The sequence below is a fragment of the Cervus elaphus genome, chromosome 16 (genome assembly GCF_910594005.1).
Source record: "Cervus elaphus chromosome 16, mCerEla1.1, whole genome shotgun sequence".
Taxonomy (NCBI): domain Eukaryota; kingdom Metazoa; phylum Chordata; class Mammalia; order Artiodactyla; family Cervidae; genus Cervus; species Cervus elaphus.
In genome coordinates, this window is record NC_057830.1 from 21,413,943 (window position 1) to 21,435,076 (window position 21,134).

The 21,134-nt window shown below is 47.5% G+C and overlaps 1 protein-coding gene across 10 annotated transcripts in view; it reads right to left on the reverse strand.

Moving 5' to 3' along the window:
- Window positions 1-12,278, reverse strand: part of CDK20 (cyclin dependent kinase 20) — a 47,457-nt gene extending 35,179 nt beyond the window's left edge. For 4 of the 10 annotated variants that reach the window (XM_043927586.1, XM_043927588.1, XM_043927587.1 and 1 more), the window contains exons 1-7: window positions 11,882-12,272; window positions 11,402-11,515; window positions 8,671-8,859; window positions 8,306-8,427; window positions 8,044-8,106; window positions 6,785-6,908; window positions 6,166-6,321 (exon numbers count right to left, since the gene is read on the reverse strand). In XM_043927586.1, the coding sequence (XP_043783521.1) occupies window positions 6,166-6,321; window positions 6,785-6,908; window positions 8,044-8,106; window positions 8,306-8,427; window positions 8,671-8,859; window positions 11,402-11,515; window positions 11,882-11,956 (843 nt within the window). In that variant the 5' untranslated portion in view covers window positions 11,957-12,272. Of the gene's footprint in view, window positions 1-3,440; window positions 4,450-6,165; window positions 6,322-6,784; window positions 6,909-8,043; window positions 8,107-8,305; window positions 8,428-8,670; window positions 8,860-11,401; window positions 11,516-11,881 lie in introns of those variants that run through there. The other 6 variants (XM_043927590.1, XM_043927582.1, XM_043927581.1 and 3 more) reach the window with 6 other exon arrangements.
- Between the last annotated feature and the right edge of the window lie 8,856 nt (window positions 12,279-21,134).

The following is a 21,134-nucleotide window of genomic DNA, read 5'->3' on the forward strand; positions in this document are numbered from 1 at the left end:
CCCAGTGCAGGTCAACCCGGCAGGAGCTCTGGACACACTATAGACAGACGGAGGGAAGGAGAAGTAAGAGGTTTTCTGACTGAACCCTTCAAACGCTGAGGAGGTCACCACCCCGGGGGCCACGAGCGTCCTCTGCTGATTCCCGGCGGATTCAGGGCCGCCGCACGCCCCCTCCCAGATTTGGGAAACTGAGGCCTAGAGGGAACGGACCAACCATGGACACGCCAGTGACCATGAACCCAGCCCTGCCTCCCACCTGGGACAGGACGCACTACCTTGTCCACTTGGGCGGCGCAGAGCAGGTCGCGGGCCTCCAAGAAGGAAAAGACGTGCAGCAGTTCATGCAAACCCAACTGCGGTTCCATGGCGCCCGCCGCCCAGGACGCCGGGGTCTGGTCACGCCTTCGCTGCGCTTCCGCCCCCGCAGGCCGAGCCCCGCCCCCTTAGGGTAAGCCCCGCCCCTCAAGCCGAACCTCTTTCCGCAGGCCGCGCCCCTCCCGGCCGCCGGCTTCCGCCCGGCTGGCATAATTCTTGCCCAGCCGTGGCGCTGTTGCTGCTTGCCGTAAAGGCTCACCGGCCGCTTCTGTTAGTCTTCAACAGGCTTTTGAGCTGCCCCTTGGCACTTGCTCTTGTCCTAACAGTAGCCCAGAACCTCGCTCTCCGCCTTATACTGACATTTATCCTCGTTCTGACCTTCGCCCTTGCACTGACCCTTACACTGGAACTTGCGGTGCCCCTGCACCAAGTACCTCCTGAGCCCTTGCCCTGGTGCTGGCTCTTACCCAGACCTTGACCCTTTTCTTAGCTTCACCCTAATCATCGCCCTTGACCTCATTAGCATCTGACACCTACCCCACCCCTATTCTTACCTGCACTTGACCGTGACACACCCTAACATTCTTTCACTCCGAATTTTGCCCTAGCCATGACTCTCCCCTTCACAATCACCTTCACAGAGACCCCCCAGCCTCCCTCTTAGCCTGGCACTGGCCCTCACCTAGTGTCTCCTTTGTCATGACCCCTGCCTTGGCCCTGACCCCGGACCTCACTCTGGACTTGGTCATGACCATGTCAAAGATCAGAATTAGTGTAAGGATAAGGATCATGATCTAGCTCAGTGTCAGAGCAATTAGGGTCACAGGATGAGGGTAAGATCAGGGACAGATTGATGAAGATCAGAAATTGGGGTGAGTGTCCAGTTCGAGGTAAAATTCTATGTCAGGTTAAGTGTTAAGAGAAAGGTCAGGGTCATGTCATTGGAATCAGTTTCAAGGACAAGATCAGTGTGAGGGAAATTTTAGATGCAGGGTTAGGTTCAAGATCCAGTTCAAAAAAAAAAAAAAAAATCCAGTTCAAGTTTGAGATAAGTGTGAGTCAAGATCACGATCAAGTTGTGCCTCCACTGCAGAGGGTCAGTGAGAGGATGAATGTCAGGATAAGAAAGATGGTATTTTGGGGATGAAAGTTAAAGCTGGGTTCAGGTTGACGTGCATGTGCAGTTCTGAGTAGGATTCAGGGTCAAGTTGAGGGTGAGGTTGATGTTCAGAATTAGAATCAGTGTCAGATTCAGGGTCAAGATCAATGTGAGGATAATGTCAGTGTCAGGGTGAGCACGACATTATGAAAGTCAAGGTCAATTAAAAGTCAAGGTGGGGTTCCATTTCTGTTCCTGCTGGCAGTTGTCCTCCAACTCTCCCTCCCCTACCCCCATTACATTGGCCCAATCTGCATAATCCAGGACACTCTGTATATCTCATTCCTTTAATTACATTTGCAAAATCCCTTCTGTGTGTAAGATAGCATATTCATAGCTTAGGACGTGGGCATTTTTAGGGGAACATTAGTCTGCCTACCACAGAGGGTCAGAGTTTGGCTTGTGGTCAAAATCAGGCTTAAGTTTCAACATGAGGATAGGTCAAGATGGAGGTGATGATCAGGTTGAGGATCAGAGTCACCATAATCATGAAGGGCTATGTCACCATAAAGTTCAATTTCAGAGTTAAGGTCTAGGTCAAGTTCAAGGTCATGATGGTATTAGGGTGTCAGTAGTAGTCAGCCAAGTGAGTCCATGTCAAGATGAGTGTCAGAATCAGAGTCATGATCAGGTTTGGGGTGCAGACCAGTTTCAGTTTCAGCTTGAGTACCCTGGCTCAGACAGTAAAGTATCTGCGTGCAATGCAGGAGACCCGAGTTCAATCCCTGGGTCAGAAAGGTTCCTGGAGAAGAGCATGGTAACCCACTCCAGTATTCTTGCCTGGAGAATTCCACCATGAGAGGAGTCTGGCAGCTACAGTCCATGGAGTCGCAAAGAGTTGGACACGACTGAGCGACTAACACACACACAGTGTAGCTCAGCGTCAAGATACAAGTTCAAGGGCAGGGTGGGTCAGTATGAGGGTCCTTGTCTAGGTAAGGATTCAGTCTAGGGGCAGAGTGAAGTTGAGGGTTAGAATCAGATTGAGGGTGCTGAGTGTCTCATCATAGTGTTCATGACCAGTGTGAGAGAAACTATCATTGTCAGAGATGTCAAGATCAGGATGAATGTGAAGGACATGTTAATGGTCAGCATTAGGAGCAGGGTCAACATGAGAAACAAAGTAAGATAAATATCAATTAGACAGTCATGGTTAAGGTGAAAATGAGAGCCAAGTTCAAGGACAAGGTTAAGTTCTAGGTCAAATGAGGTCAGAGTTTGGATGAGGGTCAGAGTCAATGCTAAGATCAAAGCCAGGCCAGTGGCCGGGGGTGCGGGGGGGAAGGGGCTGCTAAAGAACTGAATGAAGGTGAGAGTGAGGATATATGCCAGGGTCAGGGTAATAGGGTCAGGTTATAAATGTAAGGCTCAAGGTCAAGGCTAGAGTCTGTCGGGGGTGGGGGTAAGGTTTATAGAGTCTTTGTGAGCAGAACTGGCTGAGTGTCAGTGATCAGGGTTTGGGTCCAGACCCACATTCATATGGAGGTGAGAGATACTAGAAATTGAGCTAGACTGAAACTTAGTCTTCAGATGTGGCTGGACAAACAGGCAGAGGCCAGATCCTTAAAACACCTTTAAAGTCAAGAGACACTTAAACATCCCTGCAAGCAACAACTGAGTTTACTGTGCTTTACTCTCAAAGAGCCCAGAAGGCAGTGATGATGGCAGTTAGTCACCTCTGTAACCTCAGTGCTTGCAGAAGTTTATACGTATGAGCACAAAATGTATATTTTGAATAAAAGACTGCTAGTAAGTTTCTCTCACTTGTCTGTTTTTAATCTATCCATGAACAAATAGCACACTGTCTTATTTACTATAGCCCTATGATATGTCTTGGTATGTGTCTGATACTGTAAATCCTCTCATTGTTTTTCTCCTGCTTCTCCCTCCTCTTAACCATTTCATTTCCACATATATATTTTAGAATTGACTTACCAAATTATTAAATAAGACAGACAAGAGCAAGTTCGGATTGTTTTGGTATTTACTGAGTTAACAAATGAATTTCAGGAATGTCTGTCTTATTTGCAAGATATCTCTGAGTGAAGAGGAGGTTCATGTGGTCCCAGCCTACCCTTATCCTGAGGGTGATGCTGGTAAACCAGTTTAAGGTGTGGAGGGTCACTACCGGGTCCCCCACTTGAGCCATCCCTGGGCCTTGACTTCTGCCACCTCACCTCTAATGGGAGCTCTGTTACATGAAGAACCTAGGAAGCCCCCAAGACTAAAGTAGCCATGAATGGGGCCACTTTCCAAAGGACCAGAGAGAAGCAAGAGCCAAGAGATGATGCCACCTGGGCCACTTCTCTCTATATGAACTTCTTCTCTCTTCTATGGAAGAGGGGCGTATATCACATAGAACTACTCAGGGTTTTTATAATAAATCTCAAAATTGAACTAGTGTTTAACGTCTGAGAACAAAATCAAACCAAACTTTCCTTCTCACTTGGGTTTCCATGAGGACATCTTAAACTCGGTGCTCCCTTAGATGGTTCTCCTGGGACAATCCCTGACCAGTGGAATCCCTGATGATGGCAGGCATGGTAGTGGAACTCTGTCCCCTTCTGATGGATCCCTCAGCAGCGCACAGGTGGGAGGCCGACAGCACAGGTTGAGGGCGCCCTCTGCTGGGGCTGGATGGCCTCATTGTCTGGCCAGGACCAGGGCCACTGTGGTTGAAATCAGGCTGGATCAGAGGAACCAGTGGCTTGGGTTGTCCTTGGGAGGGGTGGGAAGTGGGGCGCGGGGGACAAGCCAACCGGGCCTGGCCCTGCATCTCAGCCCTCTGGGATGAAAGGCCGAATCAGCTCTGGGTTCAACAGTGACTCCTCGAGAGGCCGGTCCACGTGGAAGTCATGGACGTGGGGAGGTCCTGGGTGGGCCTTGGGGGCAGGTCCCCCTGGACGCTGGGGGATCGGCAGCTCCGAGGGGTGGACAGGCAGGGGAGCTGTGAAGAAGTAGTGATGCAGGAGGGCCTGAGGGGAGCGAGCAAGAGACAGCAAAAGGAAACCGGTCACTGCAGCCTTCCAGGTTCAGCTCACTTCCCTCTGGGGGGACAGCGGGGGATGTGAATACTGCCCGGAAGAAATTTTCTCATTCATGCATTCTCCATTCAAGATGATCCCAACAGCTCTGAGTGTTCACTGTTTCAGCACTGCTCCCAAGACAGGAGATGTAGCAGTGAACAGAACAAAGAGCTCTGCCTTCAAGTCTTCCATAAAGTCAGGGGTTGGACACGACTGAACGACTAAGCACAGCACAGCACAGGGGGCGATAAACAAGATAAAGTAAGATGAACAGTGCATCAGATCAGGGCCTACCCTCCCGTTCTTCAGGCCTGCAGCCACGCTGGTTTTCCTTGTCCACGCTCTGACTTTCTCTTTCCCACAGCACCAATCATCTGATGCAGTTGAGCAGAGATCTGAAAGCTCAATGAGTGAGGCTCTGGGACAGACGTGCACAGACCTTAGGACCTGAAGGAGGCCTGGGGTCCCAGGGAGTGAGCAAGGGGAAGGGAGCTGCAGGGTCACAGATGTGACGGCCCCACGTTTGTGATGCCTGTGGGCCACTAGGACCTGGACTTCTCTGCTGAGGAGAGAGCCATGCAGGGGAAGAGGTGAGAGCCTGCCTGGACAAGGCCCCTCTCTCTGCTGGGTGGAGGAGAGACTGAATGGGCAGGAGGAGAAGCAGACTCTGTGAGGCAATTGGGCACGTGCGGGGAGGCAGGGGGCACTTAGACGGGAGGCAGCAGCAAGGGGCTGAGAAGTGGTTGGTTGGCTTTGTGCACGCGTACTAAGTCACTTGAGTCGTGTCCAACTCTTTGCCGGCCAGGCTCCTTTGTCCTTAGGATTTCCCAGGCAAGAATACAGGAGTGAGGTACCATTCCCTTCTCCAGAGGATCTTCCTGACCCAGGGATCGAACCCACGTCTTTTTTTTAATGTCTCCTGCATTGGCAGGCAGATTCTTTATCACTGGTGCTACCTGGGAAGCCTCGGTTGGCTTCAGTACATCCTAAAGGCCTTGCTGACATTGGAACTCGCAGAGGGTGTATGTAAACACACACTGCTTGTTCCAAGGGCAGAGAGGTGAGGCTGCCATGAGGTCAGATGGACAGCTACACATGACAGAGGCCTAACACCATAAGCCATCAGCCCATGGTTCTCCCCACCTCCCTCACCTGCAGCCACAGCCTACCCCTTCTGGGTCCTCCTCTCCAGGCCTCTGCTCATCATTTCTCTTGGGATAATAGACCCCCCTGCCTTTCTCCAGAAGACTTGCACGACCCCAGTGTCAGTCCCAACATCCCTCCCCTTGATGCCCACAGACCGGCTGCCCTGCCCCACCATAGGGTGGAGAGCGCAGAGGAACAAGTCACGTCTGTTCACTCGGGATCAGGACCCAAGATGATGCTGGGCACATGCCAGATGCCAGTAAATTATTCTTGAAGGAATAAAGGGATGAAGAAGCAAGATGCACTCTTCAGCGAGGTGGGCATGCCCTTTTAATATGCCCACTCCTAGCCATCTGCTGCCTCTCCAGGGTCTGCTCAGGAGAGGCACACCTTCTCCACGCCGTCCCTCCCCTGTCTCCGGGTGTGCTGTTCCCAGCCCATCACAGGTTCCGAGGACCTCAACCTGCTGGGTCACAGGGGCCCAAACAAGGAGGGTCAGGGCAATGGGTGTCTCCCTACCTGGGAGGCAGAGATGCGCTGTTGTGGTGGGTAGAGGAGGAACCGCCCTAGCAGGTCCAAGGCCTGGGGAGAGGCGTCGGGCAGCACCTCCTCCAGGGGCACGGGCGCCTGCTCCTTGAAGGAGATCTTGTTGTAGTCGGGCAGCTCAGTGATCTCCTGGAGGAGAAGGGGGCTCATCAGGGCTGGCGCCCACCCCACCAGCACCCCCAGGAGTCAGTTTTGCTTCCTGTCACCCACCTGCTGCCACTCACTCACAGATCCCCCATCCACCTGCCCCTGCTCGCACCGCATCACTCATGACATCATGCGCTCACAGCATGATGTGAGTAAACATGTGCACATCTCAGGCGCCTGCTCCATGCCCAGCTTGGTAAGGGCTGCGTGTGTGCTGGGGATTAGCAGGAAGGAGTAGGGGCTGGGCCCTGGTCCTCCCCCCTCCAGCAGATCAGGGATGGAGGAGATCCCATGCTGGGCCAGGACCAAGGTCTGGGAGTGTCTAGGAGGTGTGGGGCCATGAGACAGAAGACAGAAGATGCAGGGTGGGGGAGTTACGAGCTGCTGGGGGAAGAGAGAACACCCAACCCCACCCCTCCAAAGGCTACCAAATGCCCCTGCAAACCGGCCAGACTTTAGGACTGGGGGTGCCCAAGATTCGAAGCACACAGCAAAGCTGTTCGATGTCATTCTCTCCTGGGAAAAGGGGGGACCCGTTCAACAGCTCCCCCAGGATGCAGCCCACGGCCCTGCAGGTACAGAAGCCAAAATCTCAGAGATCTCACACCAGGGACACAGGTTTCCCCACTCCAGCACCCACACCTCCCCCTGCGGTCAAGACACCCACAAAGTAGCCTACAGATCTCCAGCTTCACACAGTCCAAAGCTTCAGCCTAGAATACAGAGCACAGCCCCTTCTCTAAATAGGTCTCAGGCTTCAACTCTGAAACATACATCAACCCAATAGCTCGGGGAACTTCTCAGAATCTCATACTCTGGGACACACAGCCACCCCCTCCCATTCTGGGGCAGACCTCCAAAACAGCCCCTAGACCTCGAACTCTTGTGAAGTCAAAGTCACTCAGTCGTGTCTGATTCTTTGCGATTCCAAGGATTGTAGCCTGCCAGGAGCCTGCCAGGCTCCTCTGTCCATGGAATTCTCCAGGCAAGAATACTGGAGTGGGTAGCCTTTCCCTTCTCCAGGGGATATTCCCAACCCAGGGATCGAACCCCAGTCTGCCACACTGCAGGGGGATTCTTTACCATCTAAGTCACCAGGGAAGCCCAAGAATTCTGGAATGGGTAGCCTATCTCTTCTCCAGCGGTTCCTGACCCAGGAATCAAACCAGGGTCTCCTGCATTGCAGGCAGATTCTTTACCAACTGAGCTACCAGGTAAGTCAGTCATGTCTGACTCTGTGATTCTAAGGCCTGTAGCCCACAAGGCTCCTATGTTCATGGAATTCTCCAGGCAAGAATACTAGAGTGAGTTGCCATGCATCCGACTCCAAATAAAGGTTCAGGGCCTTCATATCCAGGGACCCAAGCCTTTGCATAACTCAGGGACATTACATCCTGGGATGTTACCCCTTGCATACAGGCTTAGATGCCTCATGCCTCAGACCGCCTTCCCAGCCTCAGACCAGAAGCTTCCTACAGGGACAATCACTCCAATCCCACTTGACCCCTCCCAGCTCAAAACTGTCATGGGGAGGATCACTGATTTCAAACTCCTCAGAGATACTCTAACCAGAGGAGACATTCCCAAGGCAACCTAGAGCTCACAGCAGGGAAAACCCCCAAAAGGCTTAGAGACCTCAATGTCCAGGAGGAGAGGTGACTCAGCTACCCACATCCCCGCTTGTCTAGCCCACAGGAGTCTCACCAGAGGTCGACACCCTGATCGTACTGGCGGGCACCATACAGGAGCTCGGGAGCTCGGTACCACCTATAAGAGGAGGGCAGGGGGTCACAGGTAGGTCACTGGTCTGTCAGAAAGCTGCCCTGGAAGGCCACCCTGACCCCCACACCAGCCCCAGTAGCACTTGTTTGGACAGAACATCTCTGTCCAAAATCACCTCTTCCCCAGTAGGAAGGTTGGGGGCCTATCCTTTGCCATATCCCACCCAGAAACTGGTCCTTCCTACCTGGTAGCCACCTGGTGTGTGTAGAGGCGGTTGCCGTCTGGGGAAAAGACCCGGGCCAGGCCAAAGTCCGCAATCTTGAGCTGGCCTGAGGCACTGATAAGCAGGTTGGCTGGTTTCAGGTCCTGAGGGCACCAAAAGAAGCATCAGTCCCTCCAGAGCCCCCAGTGGACCTCCGGACAGGAGGGCTTGGCAGGCCGGACACCCGGGTGAGCCCAGGACCAGGTCTCCTCCAGGGCCACAACCCCGATCACTTGTCCCCAGGCCCTGCCCCTTCTGTCCCCTCCCAAACCATGCCGTTTATCAAGGGCTGGCCTACTCCCAGCCCAGCCACCCACAGGCCCAGCCCAGCCCACGGTGGCGCTGACCCGATGTACAATGTTGTTGGCATGGCAGAAGGCGACGCCCTTGAGCAGCATCTGTAAGTAGCTCTTGACCTGCGCCTGGGCCAGTGGCCTCTGGGTGTGGCGCACCACCTCAGCCAGATCGGACAGCATGAACTCGAAGGCCAGCACGAAGCCTGCGCCATGTGGGAACACGGCCTTCAGCTGCACAACCTGCAATGGGGTACCCCGTCAGCCTCCAGACTCACATGGCTCAGACTCTCTCGGACCCTCAGCCCCTGCGCCAACAGAGGACCAGGCAGGCAGAGAAGGTGACAAGAGACCTGAGCTCGGGATCAGGGAGCTGGGTGCTCTCTTGCTCCCTTCTCCCAGAAGAAGGCAAGTCCCTACTGGAATCCCGTGGTAAACACTCAGGTGGCACCTAGTGGTAAAGAACTCGCCTGCCAACGCGAGAGATGAAAGAGATGTGGGTTTGATCCCTGAGTTGGGAAGATCCCCTAGAGGAGGACATGGCAGCCCACTTCAATATTCTTGCCTGGAGAATTCCATGGACAAGAAGCCTGGTGGGTGACAGTCCATGAGGTCGCAAAGAGTCAGACACGACTGAAGTGATTTAGCTCTAGTGAACCCTCAGGGGAAAGGAGGTCTAAGAAAGGCCAACATAGGGCAGTGTCTGATCCCCCACCCAGCCCACAAACTGGAAAATCATCTGGAAACACACATACACACAATTGATCACAGCTCCCAGCACTGGGACAGCAGGAGACATGCCATATAAACTGAGGGCCCACAAGGTCACAGGGCTGGCTACACAGCAATGAGCCGGAGGGAGGGCCAGTGGGTTCTCAAGGGCTTTAAGGAGCTTGGGGGACAAATGACTGAGAAACGAACAAACCTATAGGGTATCCTGATGAAAACAGAAGAGGACAGATGGGGCGAGGTCTGTTATACAGGGATCTGGGAAGGAGCTGTGGGCAGGGGGACAGCAAACACAAGGCCCCAAGGCAAGAATAGGAAGGAGGCTGCTCTGTTCTATACTCCTGGAGTCTCGACAGTGCTGTTTTTTGGAGAGACATGTAAGAAATTTTGCTGAATGAATGATGAGGCTGATATGAGCCGGAGCAGATAGAGATAGTTCTTTCAGAGTAAAGAGAAGCCGCTGGAGCTTTTCAAGCTGGGGAGTGGATTCATCTACATTTTTTTGACTGTGGAGTGGGAGTAGCGGCAGGGAAGGTGGAGGAGGGAAGGGGGAGCTGTTGCAGTTGTTCTGATGAGAGGTGAGGATGGCCTGGGCCAGGGGAATATCTGGAGTGTTTTAAAGATAGACCCTTCAGGCCTGCTACACAGGACATAGGACTGTATCACCAACTTCCCATGGGCCCTCCACCCAGTTCACACAAGCTGTTTGCAAGCCCTTTTACTGTCCTCAAGAAACAAGAATGGCCGTAGCGCTGTTTTTCTGATTTTGATGGTAGCAGACAGTCATTTTACAAATTGGGACAAACATATAGATTCAGATAATACACAAAATTACAACAAAAAAACCCCAGCAAAAGTAAAATCCTACCACCTATAGTCAACAGTAGGAGTCTATCCCACCAGACTTTACAAGAGACATGGTATACACAGACACATATTCATATATGTGAGTGTGTGTTGTGTGTGTTAGTCGCTCAGTCATGTCTGACTCTTTGTGAACCCATGGACTGTAGCCCGCCAGGCTCCAGTCCATGGGATTCTCCAGGCAAGAATACTGGAGTGGGTTGCCATGCCCTTCTCCAGCGGATCTTCCCAACCCAGGGATCAAACCCGGGTCTCAGGTATCGCAGGCAGATTCTTTACCACCTTAGCCACCAGGGAAGCCTATATCTATATCTGTATCTATATATATATACACACGAAATATTCTTATAAAAAACCAGGATGACACATGCAGTTCTACAACATGCTTTTTTCACCAAAATATCATGGACATCTCTAGAGAATAAGAAGCAAGTCAGAGTATTGCCTACTCTTGGGAGGGTGGGCCTAGCCTTGTCACTCCCCAGGAAATTAAGTACATTCTCTACTCAGGACATGGACAAGAGAGAAAACCACATAATGAGCCTGGGCGTGTGGTATCTCTCCCCATGTGCCCACAGCCCCTCTCATGCCTGTCACATACAAATCACGCCAAGTGGACCCTGTAGCCTTTGTCTGTCTCCCCTGCCACACTTCAGTTCTCAAGAGCAGGTTAGCGGCCGCTTTTTGTGTCCCCAGTGCCCAGCAAAGGGCAGAGCCTATGGGAGACCCTAATGTTAAAACGCTGATTCTGCAATCAGGCCAAAGCCTCCACAGACAGGCTGAGCCAGCTGAGTGCCCATGAGCAGGCCCTGGCCTGAGAGACAGAGAGCCTGAAACCCGCCTTGCAGGATGGAGGAGAAAACTCAGAAGGACCGTGTACATAAAGCAGTTAACCCAGCCTGCAGAATGTAACAGGAGCTCAACAGGTGATAATAATCATTATCATTAGAAATCACTATATGCTTTGAGAAAAAGTGTAAGTCAGTCAATGAATAAACAGTAGGCAAGAAATAAATGGGTGAACAAGAGGGAATGAGTGAGGGATGAAATAACTGGGTGAATGAATGTGGACAAGAAAGGCAGTGAGTTGAGGGGTGAGGATGTAAATAAGGCAACACAGTGACCGCAGGCCCTCAGAGTGGGAGTGAGCAGGGAGGGCGGGACAGCCCCTCAGAACACCTGCCCCACTCACATACTGACTGTCTTCGATCTCCTGCAGGGCCTTGATCTCCCGCAGGACCTGGTTGGGGATGCCATCCTCCAGCCGCCGCAGGGCCACCTTCTTGAGGGCAACGATCTCTCCAGTCTGTTTGGGACAGAACGCAGACACTGTCAGCCCGTCCCGGCTGGGAAAACGGGTGCGACACCTAGGGATGAGGTCCTCGTGGGGGTGGAACCTCGTCAAGTGGCAACCCGTGCTGGAGGGAAATCAGGGCCAACCGGCGCAGAGTTGGGCAAACAACTCAAGAGATATCCACGCCAGGGTCCTAGGGGAACTCGCTGAAAGCACGGTTGGTAGCTGGCCGCAACTTGGAAGCCCTCATCTCCGCGGGCAAAAGAGGCGGGCGAACGCCAGGACGAACTACCGGGAGGCAGAAGCTATGGCCCAAGCATGGGTCAGGAAGGCGGGGAGATCTCAATGGAACCGAAGGAGGAAGGGCTGGATGCTCACCTCCACGTGCTTGGCTTTGAAGACGATGCCGTGCGCACCCTCCCCTATGCGCCCCAAGATGCAGTACTGCTCCATGGCCCTCTGCCCTGCACCCTGACCCTTCGCAGTCACAGCCCGTTCCCTGGCACCGGACCCTTCCGCGTTAGCCCGCCCCCGGCTCCCGCCCCAGACGCGGCTGCCTAGCAACGGCGCGGAAACTAGCGCCCGGGCCAGGAGGCCGAGGGCAACTAGGGATGGTGTCCGGGCCTCTCAGTGCCTTTCCCTAGGACCTCGCCATCGCGCCTCACTGCGCTTCACTCAGCGGAAGTCATCCGTGCGCAGACCGTGCGGGCGGGAGCGATGGTCACCGCTGATCCCTCTCGACTCTGCCGAGTACCACGTGACCAGTGATGCCAGGTTACGCAACGGGGCGGGGCCACGCAGCCCGAGGGCTGTGGGAAGGCGCTAAACTGGCGGGAGGGTGGAGCCGCTCTTCCGGGAGGAGGCGAGCACCGTGCGGGGTGGGGCGGGGCCGTCCACCCGGGGGCGTGGCTGCGGCGCCGAGGGCGTGGCCTAAAAGTTACAGGGAGGGGCGGGCTCCTCCTCCAGAAGGCCTGGATCCCTCCGCCCCCTTACCGAGAGGTGCCAGCTTCCACCTAGGAAAACACACAGGTGCCATTTTTCGCCTTTAAGCCCCAGGGCCAGTGATGATTGAAGCGAGACGGGTTCCGGTCTGCGTTGTGGAGAGAGCGTCAAGTGGCAGCATTTAAAGACAACTTTTAAAAAGTGCAAACTCTGACACAGAAAGACAATGTCTGAGGACTTCTAATGAGGAAACACTGGAGGAATTTGCAGACTGAGGGATTTTTAAGAAGTGCATGCCGTCAAAGGATGTTGACAAAAGCAAGTAGCTTTTTAAAACTTCTGAAGAAGTGTTTAATCTCATACACGATGAGGTAAACCGTAAAATAATCCAATCACAACTAAAATAATGATAATCACATCACAGCTGCATATCCTCTTTGACCCACTTCTAGAACCTCCGCCAACAGATACATTGCACACATGTGAAATGACACGTGAAAAGTCAGCCATTGAATCGCAGATGAATTGCAAAAACTTAGAAACAGCATAGATGTCCATCGATAGGAGACTGGCTAAATTGTGGTACACACATCAATTACGCTACCTTAAAAATGAACCAGGATGCTTTTCTATGTACAGTAATGGGAAGATTTCTAAAAGGTATTGTTAAGTCAAAAGGGCAAGACGAAGAACAAAGTATATAGAGTGCCACTAGCTGTGTAAAAAGAAAAGAAAAGATTATAAATAATGCTTGTTCATGTATTACAAGGTGTCTGGGAAATACTCAAGATTTCATGATTGTGCTTACCTGCTGAAGGGACCAGAAGGATTGGGGACAAGATAGGAGGCTGTCTTTTCACTGGGCCTATTTGGATTTTTTGAAATGTGAACCATATAATTTATTAATTCTTCAAAAAAATAAATATTTTTCTGGCTCAGAAATTGTACTCTGAAAAAAAAAAAAAGAAATTGTATTCTGCTTTAATAATTTCAGAAGAAGGCCTTGATGTCCATACAGTGATAGTCACCCTGTTTGATGATGGCAGAGGCCAGAAAATAAGTCAAATATCTCATGGAAGAATGGTGAATAAGTTATGAGAGTGCCTTAGAATGGAATGCTTTACTGCTATTGCAGATGGTGTGGGTAAATACAGCAGTGAAATGGGAAAGGATGATCTTCAAAAAATGGTACTGGGTCATTTGGAACGTCATATGAGGAAGAAATGTCTATTGACGCAGATCTCAAATTGTACACAAAAATTGATTCCAGATGGACTGCAGACCTAAATATAAAAGATAAACAATGAAGCTCTTAGAAGAAAACATGATATTTTAATGACTTTGGATTAGATAAGGATTTTCTAAATGAGGTTACAGAAAATGTTAAAAGACAAATAAAAATGAAAAGTTGAACTTTGTCAATAGTAAGAACATCAGTTTATCATAAGAAACTACATTTAGAGAGTGAAGAACAAAGCCACAAAGAGGAGAAGATATCATAACACATGTATCTGACAAAGAATTCATATCCAGAACTTTTTAGGAACTCTTGCAAAGTCATAAGAAGCAAACTTTCAGAAAAATGGGCAAAATATAGGATAGACACTTCACAAGAGGAGATGCACAAATGGCCCATAAACATTTGAAAAGTTCTGTGCTAATTCCACTAGTCATCAGGAAATTTTAGATCAAAACCATAATATAATAGTCGCCAGAATATCATTCCACTCCTAGGAATTTAACTTGGCAGAAATGTGAAAAAAAAAAAAAAAAGAAATGTGTATACATATATATATATATATATATATATATATATATATATATATATATTTTTTTTTTTTTTTTTGAGGAGGGCATGGCAACTCATTCCAGTATTCTTGCCTGGAGAGTCTCATGGACAGAGGAGCCTGGCAGGCTACAGTCCACAGGATGGCACAGACAGAGTCAGACATGACTGAAGTGACTTACCGCTCACGCACATATTTTCTTTAACACCAGAAACACAGAAGAATGTTGATAACAGCACTGTTTTAAATAGCTCAAACCTGGAAACAACCCCAAAGTCTATAGTAGAATAAATAATGGCAGGATTTTTCACCTAATGGAGTGCTACATAGTAACGAGAATAAACCAAGCCTTATTACTGGCAACAACATGGATGAGTCTCAAGCACAATGCTCAGAGAAACTAGACACAAAATAATGTGAAATGGTGCAGCTGCTATGGACAACAGCATGGCAGTGCCTCAAAAATTAAAAATAGAATTACTATGTGATCCAGCAATTCCACTTCTGAATATATATCAAAAAAATTAATAGCAAGACCTTAAAGAAATACTTGCACTTCCATGTTCATAGTAGCACTGTTCACAGTAGGCAAGAGGAATAAGCAACCCAAGTGTCCATAGAGAGATAAATGGATAAACAAAATATAATATATACATACAATGGAATACTACTCTTCTTTTTTTTAACTGATCGGTGTGGTATGTGGGATCTTAGTTCCCCGACCAAGGATGGAACCCGTGCCCCTAGCTTTGGAAAAACAGAGTCCTAACCACTGGACCACCAAGGAAGTCCTAGAATACTATTCATTCTTAAAAAGGAGGAAAATTCTGCCACATGGTACGATGTGAGTGAACCTTGAGGATATTATGCTAAGTGAAATAAGCTATTCACAAAAGCAAAAATACTGTATGATTCCACTTATATGAAGTATGTAGAGAAATCAAATTCATATCAACAGAAGGTAGGCTGATGGTTGCTGGGGTCATGGGTGGAGGAAGAAATGGGGTCCTGTTGTTTGCTGGTTATAGAGTTTGTTTTCCCATATGAAAACTTCTGGATATTGGTTTCACAGTACTGTAAATATGCTTCACACTACTGAGCTGTACAGTTAGAAATTGTTCAGGTGGTAAATTGTTTAAATGGTAAATTTTATATGTTCTTTTCCACAATTAAGCCTTTTTAAATAAAAAAAAGAATTTTTAAATAAACATAATCTGAAAGGCTGGTAAGACATTAAGAGTAGATCTAAAATTTAGGAGAGGTGGAAGAGGGCAGGGCTGAAAAAAAAATTTGAATAGATAATGATTAAAAGCTTCACAAATTTGGGAAAGGTATAACCTACAGTTTGAAGAAGTTGAGTCAATCCCCAAAAACAGTAGGCCCCAAAATATCATCATGCCCCAAAACATCAGAAATCAAATTACTGAAAACTAGAAGAAAAAACAAAAAAACAACTCTTGAATGCGGCCAGCAGTCATAGAAAAATGATACATTGCCTCCTGGGGCAGAATGTCTCTAATTTTTGTGATTTCTCATTAGAAGCCATAGAGGCCAGAAGGAAATAGCACATTTTTCAAGTGCTAAGAGAAAGGAAATGTTACCAGAATTCTACATCCAGTGAGAATATACTTCAGGAATGAAAATGAAATGAAGCCATCCTCAGATGAAGGAAAATTGAGTGAATGTGCTCTTAGTGAACTTAATAAAAAAATTGCTAAAGGAAGTTTTTGAAAGGAGAAGGGGAATGGTAACAGAAGGAAACATGGGAGTGTCAGGAGCAAAAAAGAGGAATAGAAAGGCTTAATATTTGGACTTGACTTGTTGGTGAAGTGGATAAGAGTCCGCTGGCCAATGCAGGGGATTTAGGTTTGATCCCTAGCCAGGAAGATTCCACATGAAGAGGAGCAATTAAGCCTGTGAGCCACAACTTCTGAGCCTGCATGCTGCAACTTCTGAAGCCCAAGTGCCCTAGAGCCCATGCTTCACAATGAGAGAAGCCTGTGCACTGCAACAGAAAGTAGCTCCAGTTCGCCAAAGCTTGAGAAAAGCCCTCGCAGAAATGAAGACCCAGAGCAGCCAAAAATAAACAAATAAATACATAAATGTGTAAGAAAAAGGGTTACTTTTTGGTGAGGATAATAGATTATCCTTCCACTGGGGTTTTTTCAAGAAATTATGCTTGATATTTAAAAACAAAAAAAGTATAGTGTTATTTGAAGTGTTTCTCAATGTATTCACAAATAATATTTAAAACAGAAAACAAGAAACTGCTAAAAAAAAAAAAAAAGAAAAAATAAGGTGCACATAAGCCAACAGAAAGAGCTTCCAATTTCCAAGGCTGAAACAATTTGACCAGGAAAACAAGGATGTAGTATTGGGTTATAACCAAAAGTATAAAATAAATATCCATGAATCACTATTAATAAATAAATGATAAATAGATAAAGGGTAATAGAAAGTATCCTGTTCAAAAGAATTCCAGATAACTTATGTAAGTACTCTGCTCTCAGGAGATGCAGCATAACCCCCCACTATTTGGGGTTTTTTTTTGGTAATTTAATTTTCAACTTATTAAATTATCTAAAAGATAAAACTATGAAAGTTCATTTTCTTAACCTTGTAAACATCAGTAATGATTGTGATTAATTTCTCTCAAATACCTTGGGCTTCCCTGGTGACTCAGATGGTTAAGACTCTACCTGCAATACAGGACACCTGGGTTTGATCCTTGGGTTGGAAAGATCCCCTGGAAAAAGGAATAGCAACCCACTCCAGCATTCTTGCCTGGAGAATCCCATGGGCAGAGGAGCCTGGCGGGCTATAGTCCCTGGGGTAGCAAAGAGTTGGACTATGAAAGTTCATTTTCTTAAACATGTAAACATCAGTAACAATTCCAGTTAAATTCTCTCAAGTAATTTATATGGCAACCACACATTTACAATGACCTTAAACAACATATATAAACAATTGCAATAATTATAAAATTTTATCATGAAATTTAAATTCATTCATGTTTAAATTCTATTTTAAAATAATCAATAGATTCACTCTATCAATAGAGTCACTCTATTCCTTATTTCTGTACAATTTGGTATACCTTCCTTCAGTTCAGTTCAGTTCAGTTCAGTTGCTCAGTCGTGTCCGGCTCTTTTCTACCCCATGGACTGCAGCACACCAGGCTTCCCCATCCATCACCACCTCCCGGAGCTTGCTCAAACTTGTGTCCATTGAGTCGGTGATTCCACCCAACCATCTCACCCTCTGTCATCCCCTTCTCCTCCTGCCTTCAGTCTTTCCCAGCATCAGGGTCTTTTCCAATGAGTCAGTTCTTGGAATCGGGTGGCCAAAGTATTGGAGCTTCAACGTCAACATCAGTCCTTCCAGTGAATATTCAGGACTGATTTCCTTTAGAATTGACTGGTTGGATCTCCTTGCAGTCCAAGGGACTCTCAAGAGTCTTCTCCAACACCACAGTTCAAAAGCATCAATTCTTTGGCACTCAGCTTTCTTTGTGGTTTAACTCTCACATCCATACGTGACTACTGGAAAACCATAGCTTTGGCTAGACGAACCTTTGTTGGCAAAGTAATGTCTCTGATTTTTAATATGGTGTCTAGGTTGGTCATAACTTTTCTCCCAAGCAGCAAGCGTCTTTTAATTTCATGGCTGCAGTCACCATCTGTAGTGATTTTGGAGCACAAGAAAAGAAAGTTTCTCACTGTTTCCATTGTTTCTCCATCTATTTGCCATGAAGTGATAGGACCAGATGCCCTGATCTTAGTTTTTATTTATTTATTTATTTATTTTTTTTTTTGATCTTAGTTTTTTGAATGCTGAATTTTAAGCCAGCCTTTCCACTCTCTTCTTTCACTTTCATCAAGAGGCTCTTTAGTTCTTCTTCACTTTCTGCCATAAGGGTGGTGTTATCTGCATATCTGAGGTTATTGGTATTTCTCCTGGCAATCTTGATCCCAGCTTGTGCTTCATCCAGCCCAGCGTTTCTCATGATGTACTCTGCATAGAAGTTAAATAAGCAGGGTGACAATATACAGCCTTGACATACTCCTTTTCCTATTTGGAACCAGTCTGTTGTTCCATGTCCAGTACTAACTGTTCTTGACCTGCATACAGATTTCTCAGAAGGCAGTTAAGGTGGTCTGGTATTCCTATCTCTTTAAGAATTTCCCACAGTTTGTTGTCATCCACACAGTCACAATATTAGTCACCCTAATATTAGGGTTATTAATTCCAGAAAAACATCTATTTCTGCTTTATTGACTATGCCAAAGCCTTTGACTGTGTGGATCACAATAAACTGTGGAAAATTCTGAAAGAGATGGGAGTACCAGACCACCTGACCTGCCTCTTGAGAGACCTGTATGCAGTTCCAGAAGCAACAGTTAGAACTGGACATGGAACAACAGACTGGTTCCAAATAGGAAGAGGAGTAAGTCAAGGCTGTATACTGTCACCCTGCTTATTTAACTTATATGCAGAGTACACCATGAGAAACGCTGGGCTGGATGAAGCACAAGCTGGGATCAAGATTGCCAGGAGAAATACCAATAACCTCAGATATGCAGATAACACCACCCTTATGGCAGAAAGTGAAGAAGAACTAAACTAAAGAGCCTCTTGATGAAAGTGAAAGAGGAGAGTGAAAAAGTTGGCTTAAAGCTCAACATTCAGAAAACTAAGGTCATGGCATCTGGTCCCATCACTTCATGGCAAATAGATGGGGAAAGAGTGGAAACAGTGGCTGACTTTATTTTTCTGGGCTCCAAAATCACTGTAGATGGTGATTGCAGCCATGAAATTAAAAGATGCTTACTCCTTGGAAGGAAAGTTATGACCAGCCTAGACAGCATATTAAAAAGCAGAGACATTCCTTTGTCAACAAATGTCCGTCTAGTCAACGTTATGGTTTTTCCAGTGGTCATATATGGATGTGAGAGTTGGACGATGAAGAAAACTGAATTGATGCTTTTGAACTGTGGAATTGGAGAAGACTCTTGAGAGTCCCTTGGACTGCAAGGAGATCCAACCAGTCCATCCTATGGGAGATCAGTCCTGGGTGTTCATTGGTAGGACTGATGTTGAAGCTGAAGCTCCAATACTTTGGCCAGCTCATGTGAAGAACTGACTCATTTGAAAAGACCCTGATGCTGGGAAAGATTGAGGGCAGGTGGAGAAGGGGACGACAGAGGATGAGATGGTTGGATGGCATCGCCGACTCAATGGACATGGGTTTGGGTGAATTCCGAGAGTTGGTGATGGCCAGGGAGGCCTGGCGTGCTGCAGTTCATGGGGTCGCAAAGAGTCGGACACGACTGAGCAACTGAACTGAATGCTTCTTTTGATGTTTTCCTGTGGCTTCAGAAAATTTTGCATTAATTCTTTCCAGGAGTTTTATTCAAATTTACAGATGCCTCTTCCCCTCAGAACAGCAGGTTTTGCAGGATCTAGGCTATCAATCAATTTGTAAGTATCTTTTCTGACCCTACTATTAAAGGGAATTAAACTCTAGTGATATATTATGTGGCTGAGTCCCTGTAATATATTTGGACTTTTCTCTCCCTTCCCCTCTCCCTCTCTCTGTTACATATTTTCATTTCTGTAAGTTGTTGTCTTTCCAGTACATGAATAGCTCCCCACTTTTTAACTGCCGGCTGTATGTCGTGTCATACTGTCAAAGAGGACACTATGAAAAGAGAAAAAAAAGACTATATTGTTGTTGTTCAGTGGCCCAGTTGTGTTCAGTTCTTTGTGACCCCATGGATTGCAGCATGCCAGGCCTCCCTGTCCCTCACTGTCTCCCGAAGTTTGCCCAAGTTCATGTTCATTGCATTGGTGATGCCATTCATCCATCTTATCTGAAGTGAAAATCAAGTGAAATCAAACGAAAAATACTCTACAGGGAAGAAATCTGACAAGACTCCACCTCAGTCAGGAGATAAGGTCATTACTAGTGATAAGCCATGCTGATCGTAGGTACTACTGGTACGTGGAGAGAATGGCACTTTACCTCTGTTGTCTTCCTTCCCAAATCCCATAATCTCTATCAAATCATGAGGAAACGTCATGCAAATCCCGAACATGGACCATCCTACAAAATAGGTGAACAACACTCCTCAAAACTGGCAAGGTCATCAAGAACAAGGAAAGTCTGAGAAACTGCCATAGCCAAGTGAAAATCACTCAGTTGTGTCCGATTCTTTGTGACCCCATGAACTGTACAGTCCATGGAATTCTCTCAGGGCAGAATACTGGAGTGGGAGCTCCTTCCCCAGGGGAGCTCCCAACCCAGGGATCGAACCCAGGTCTCCTGTATTGCAGGCTGATTCTTTACCAGCTGAGCCACAAGGGAAGCCGATTACCAGGAGGAGCCTAAAGAGACATGACAACGAAATAGAACTTGATATCTTAGAATACTAGGACAGAAAAAACATATTTGGTAGAAACTAAGGAAATCTGAATAAAGTATGGACTTCAGTCAATAATAATGTGTCAACATTCATTTATTAATTATTGTAGATGTGCCATAACTAATACAAAATGTTAATAGAAGAAACTGGGTTGTGAAGTATGTGCAAGCTGTATTATTGTTGTGATTTTTCTGTAAATCTAAAACTGTTCTAAAATTTTAAAATTTTCTCTAAAAAAATCATTAAAACAGTAATCACAGGGACTTCCCTGGTGGTCCAGTGGTGAAGAACCTGCCTCGCAGTGCCTGGGACACGGGTTCAATCTGTGGTCCAGGAAGAGACCACATGCTTTCTACAGATGTCTGTTGGATTTAATTGTGTTTAAGTGTTGTTCTAGTCTTTTATTTCCTGGCTTTTCTTTTGCCTAGTTGTTCTATTATCGAAAGTGGGACGTGATGTCTTCAACTTTTATTGTTG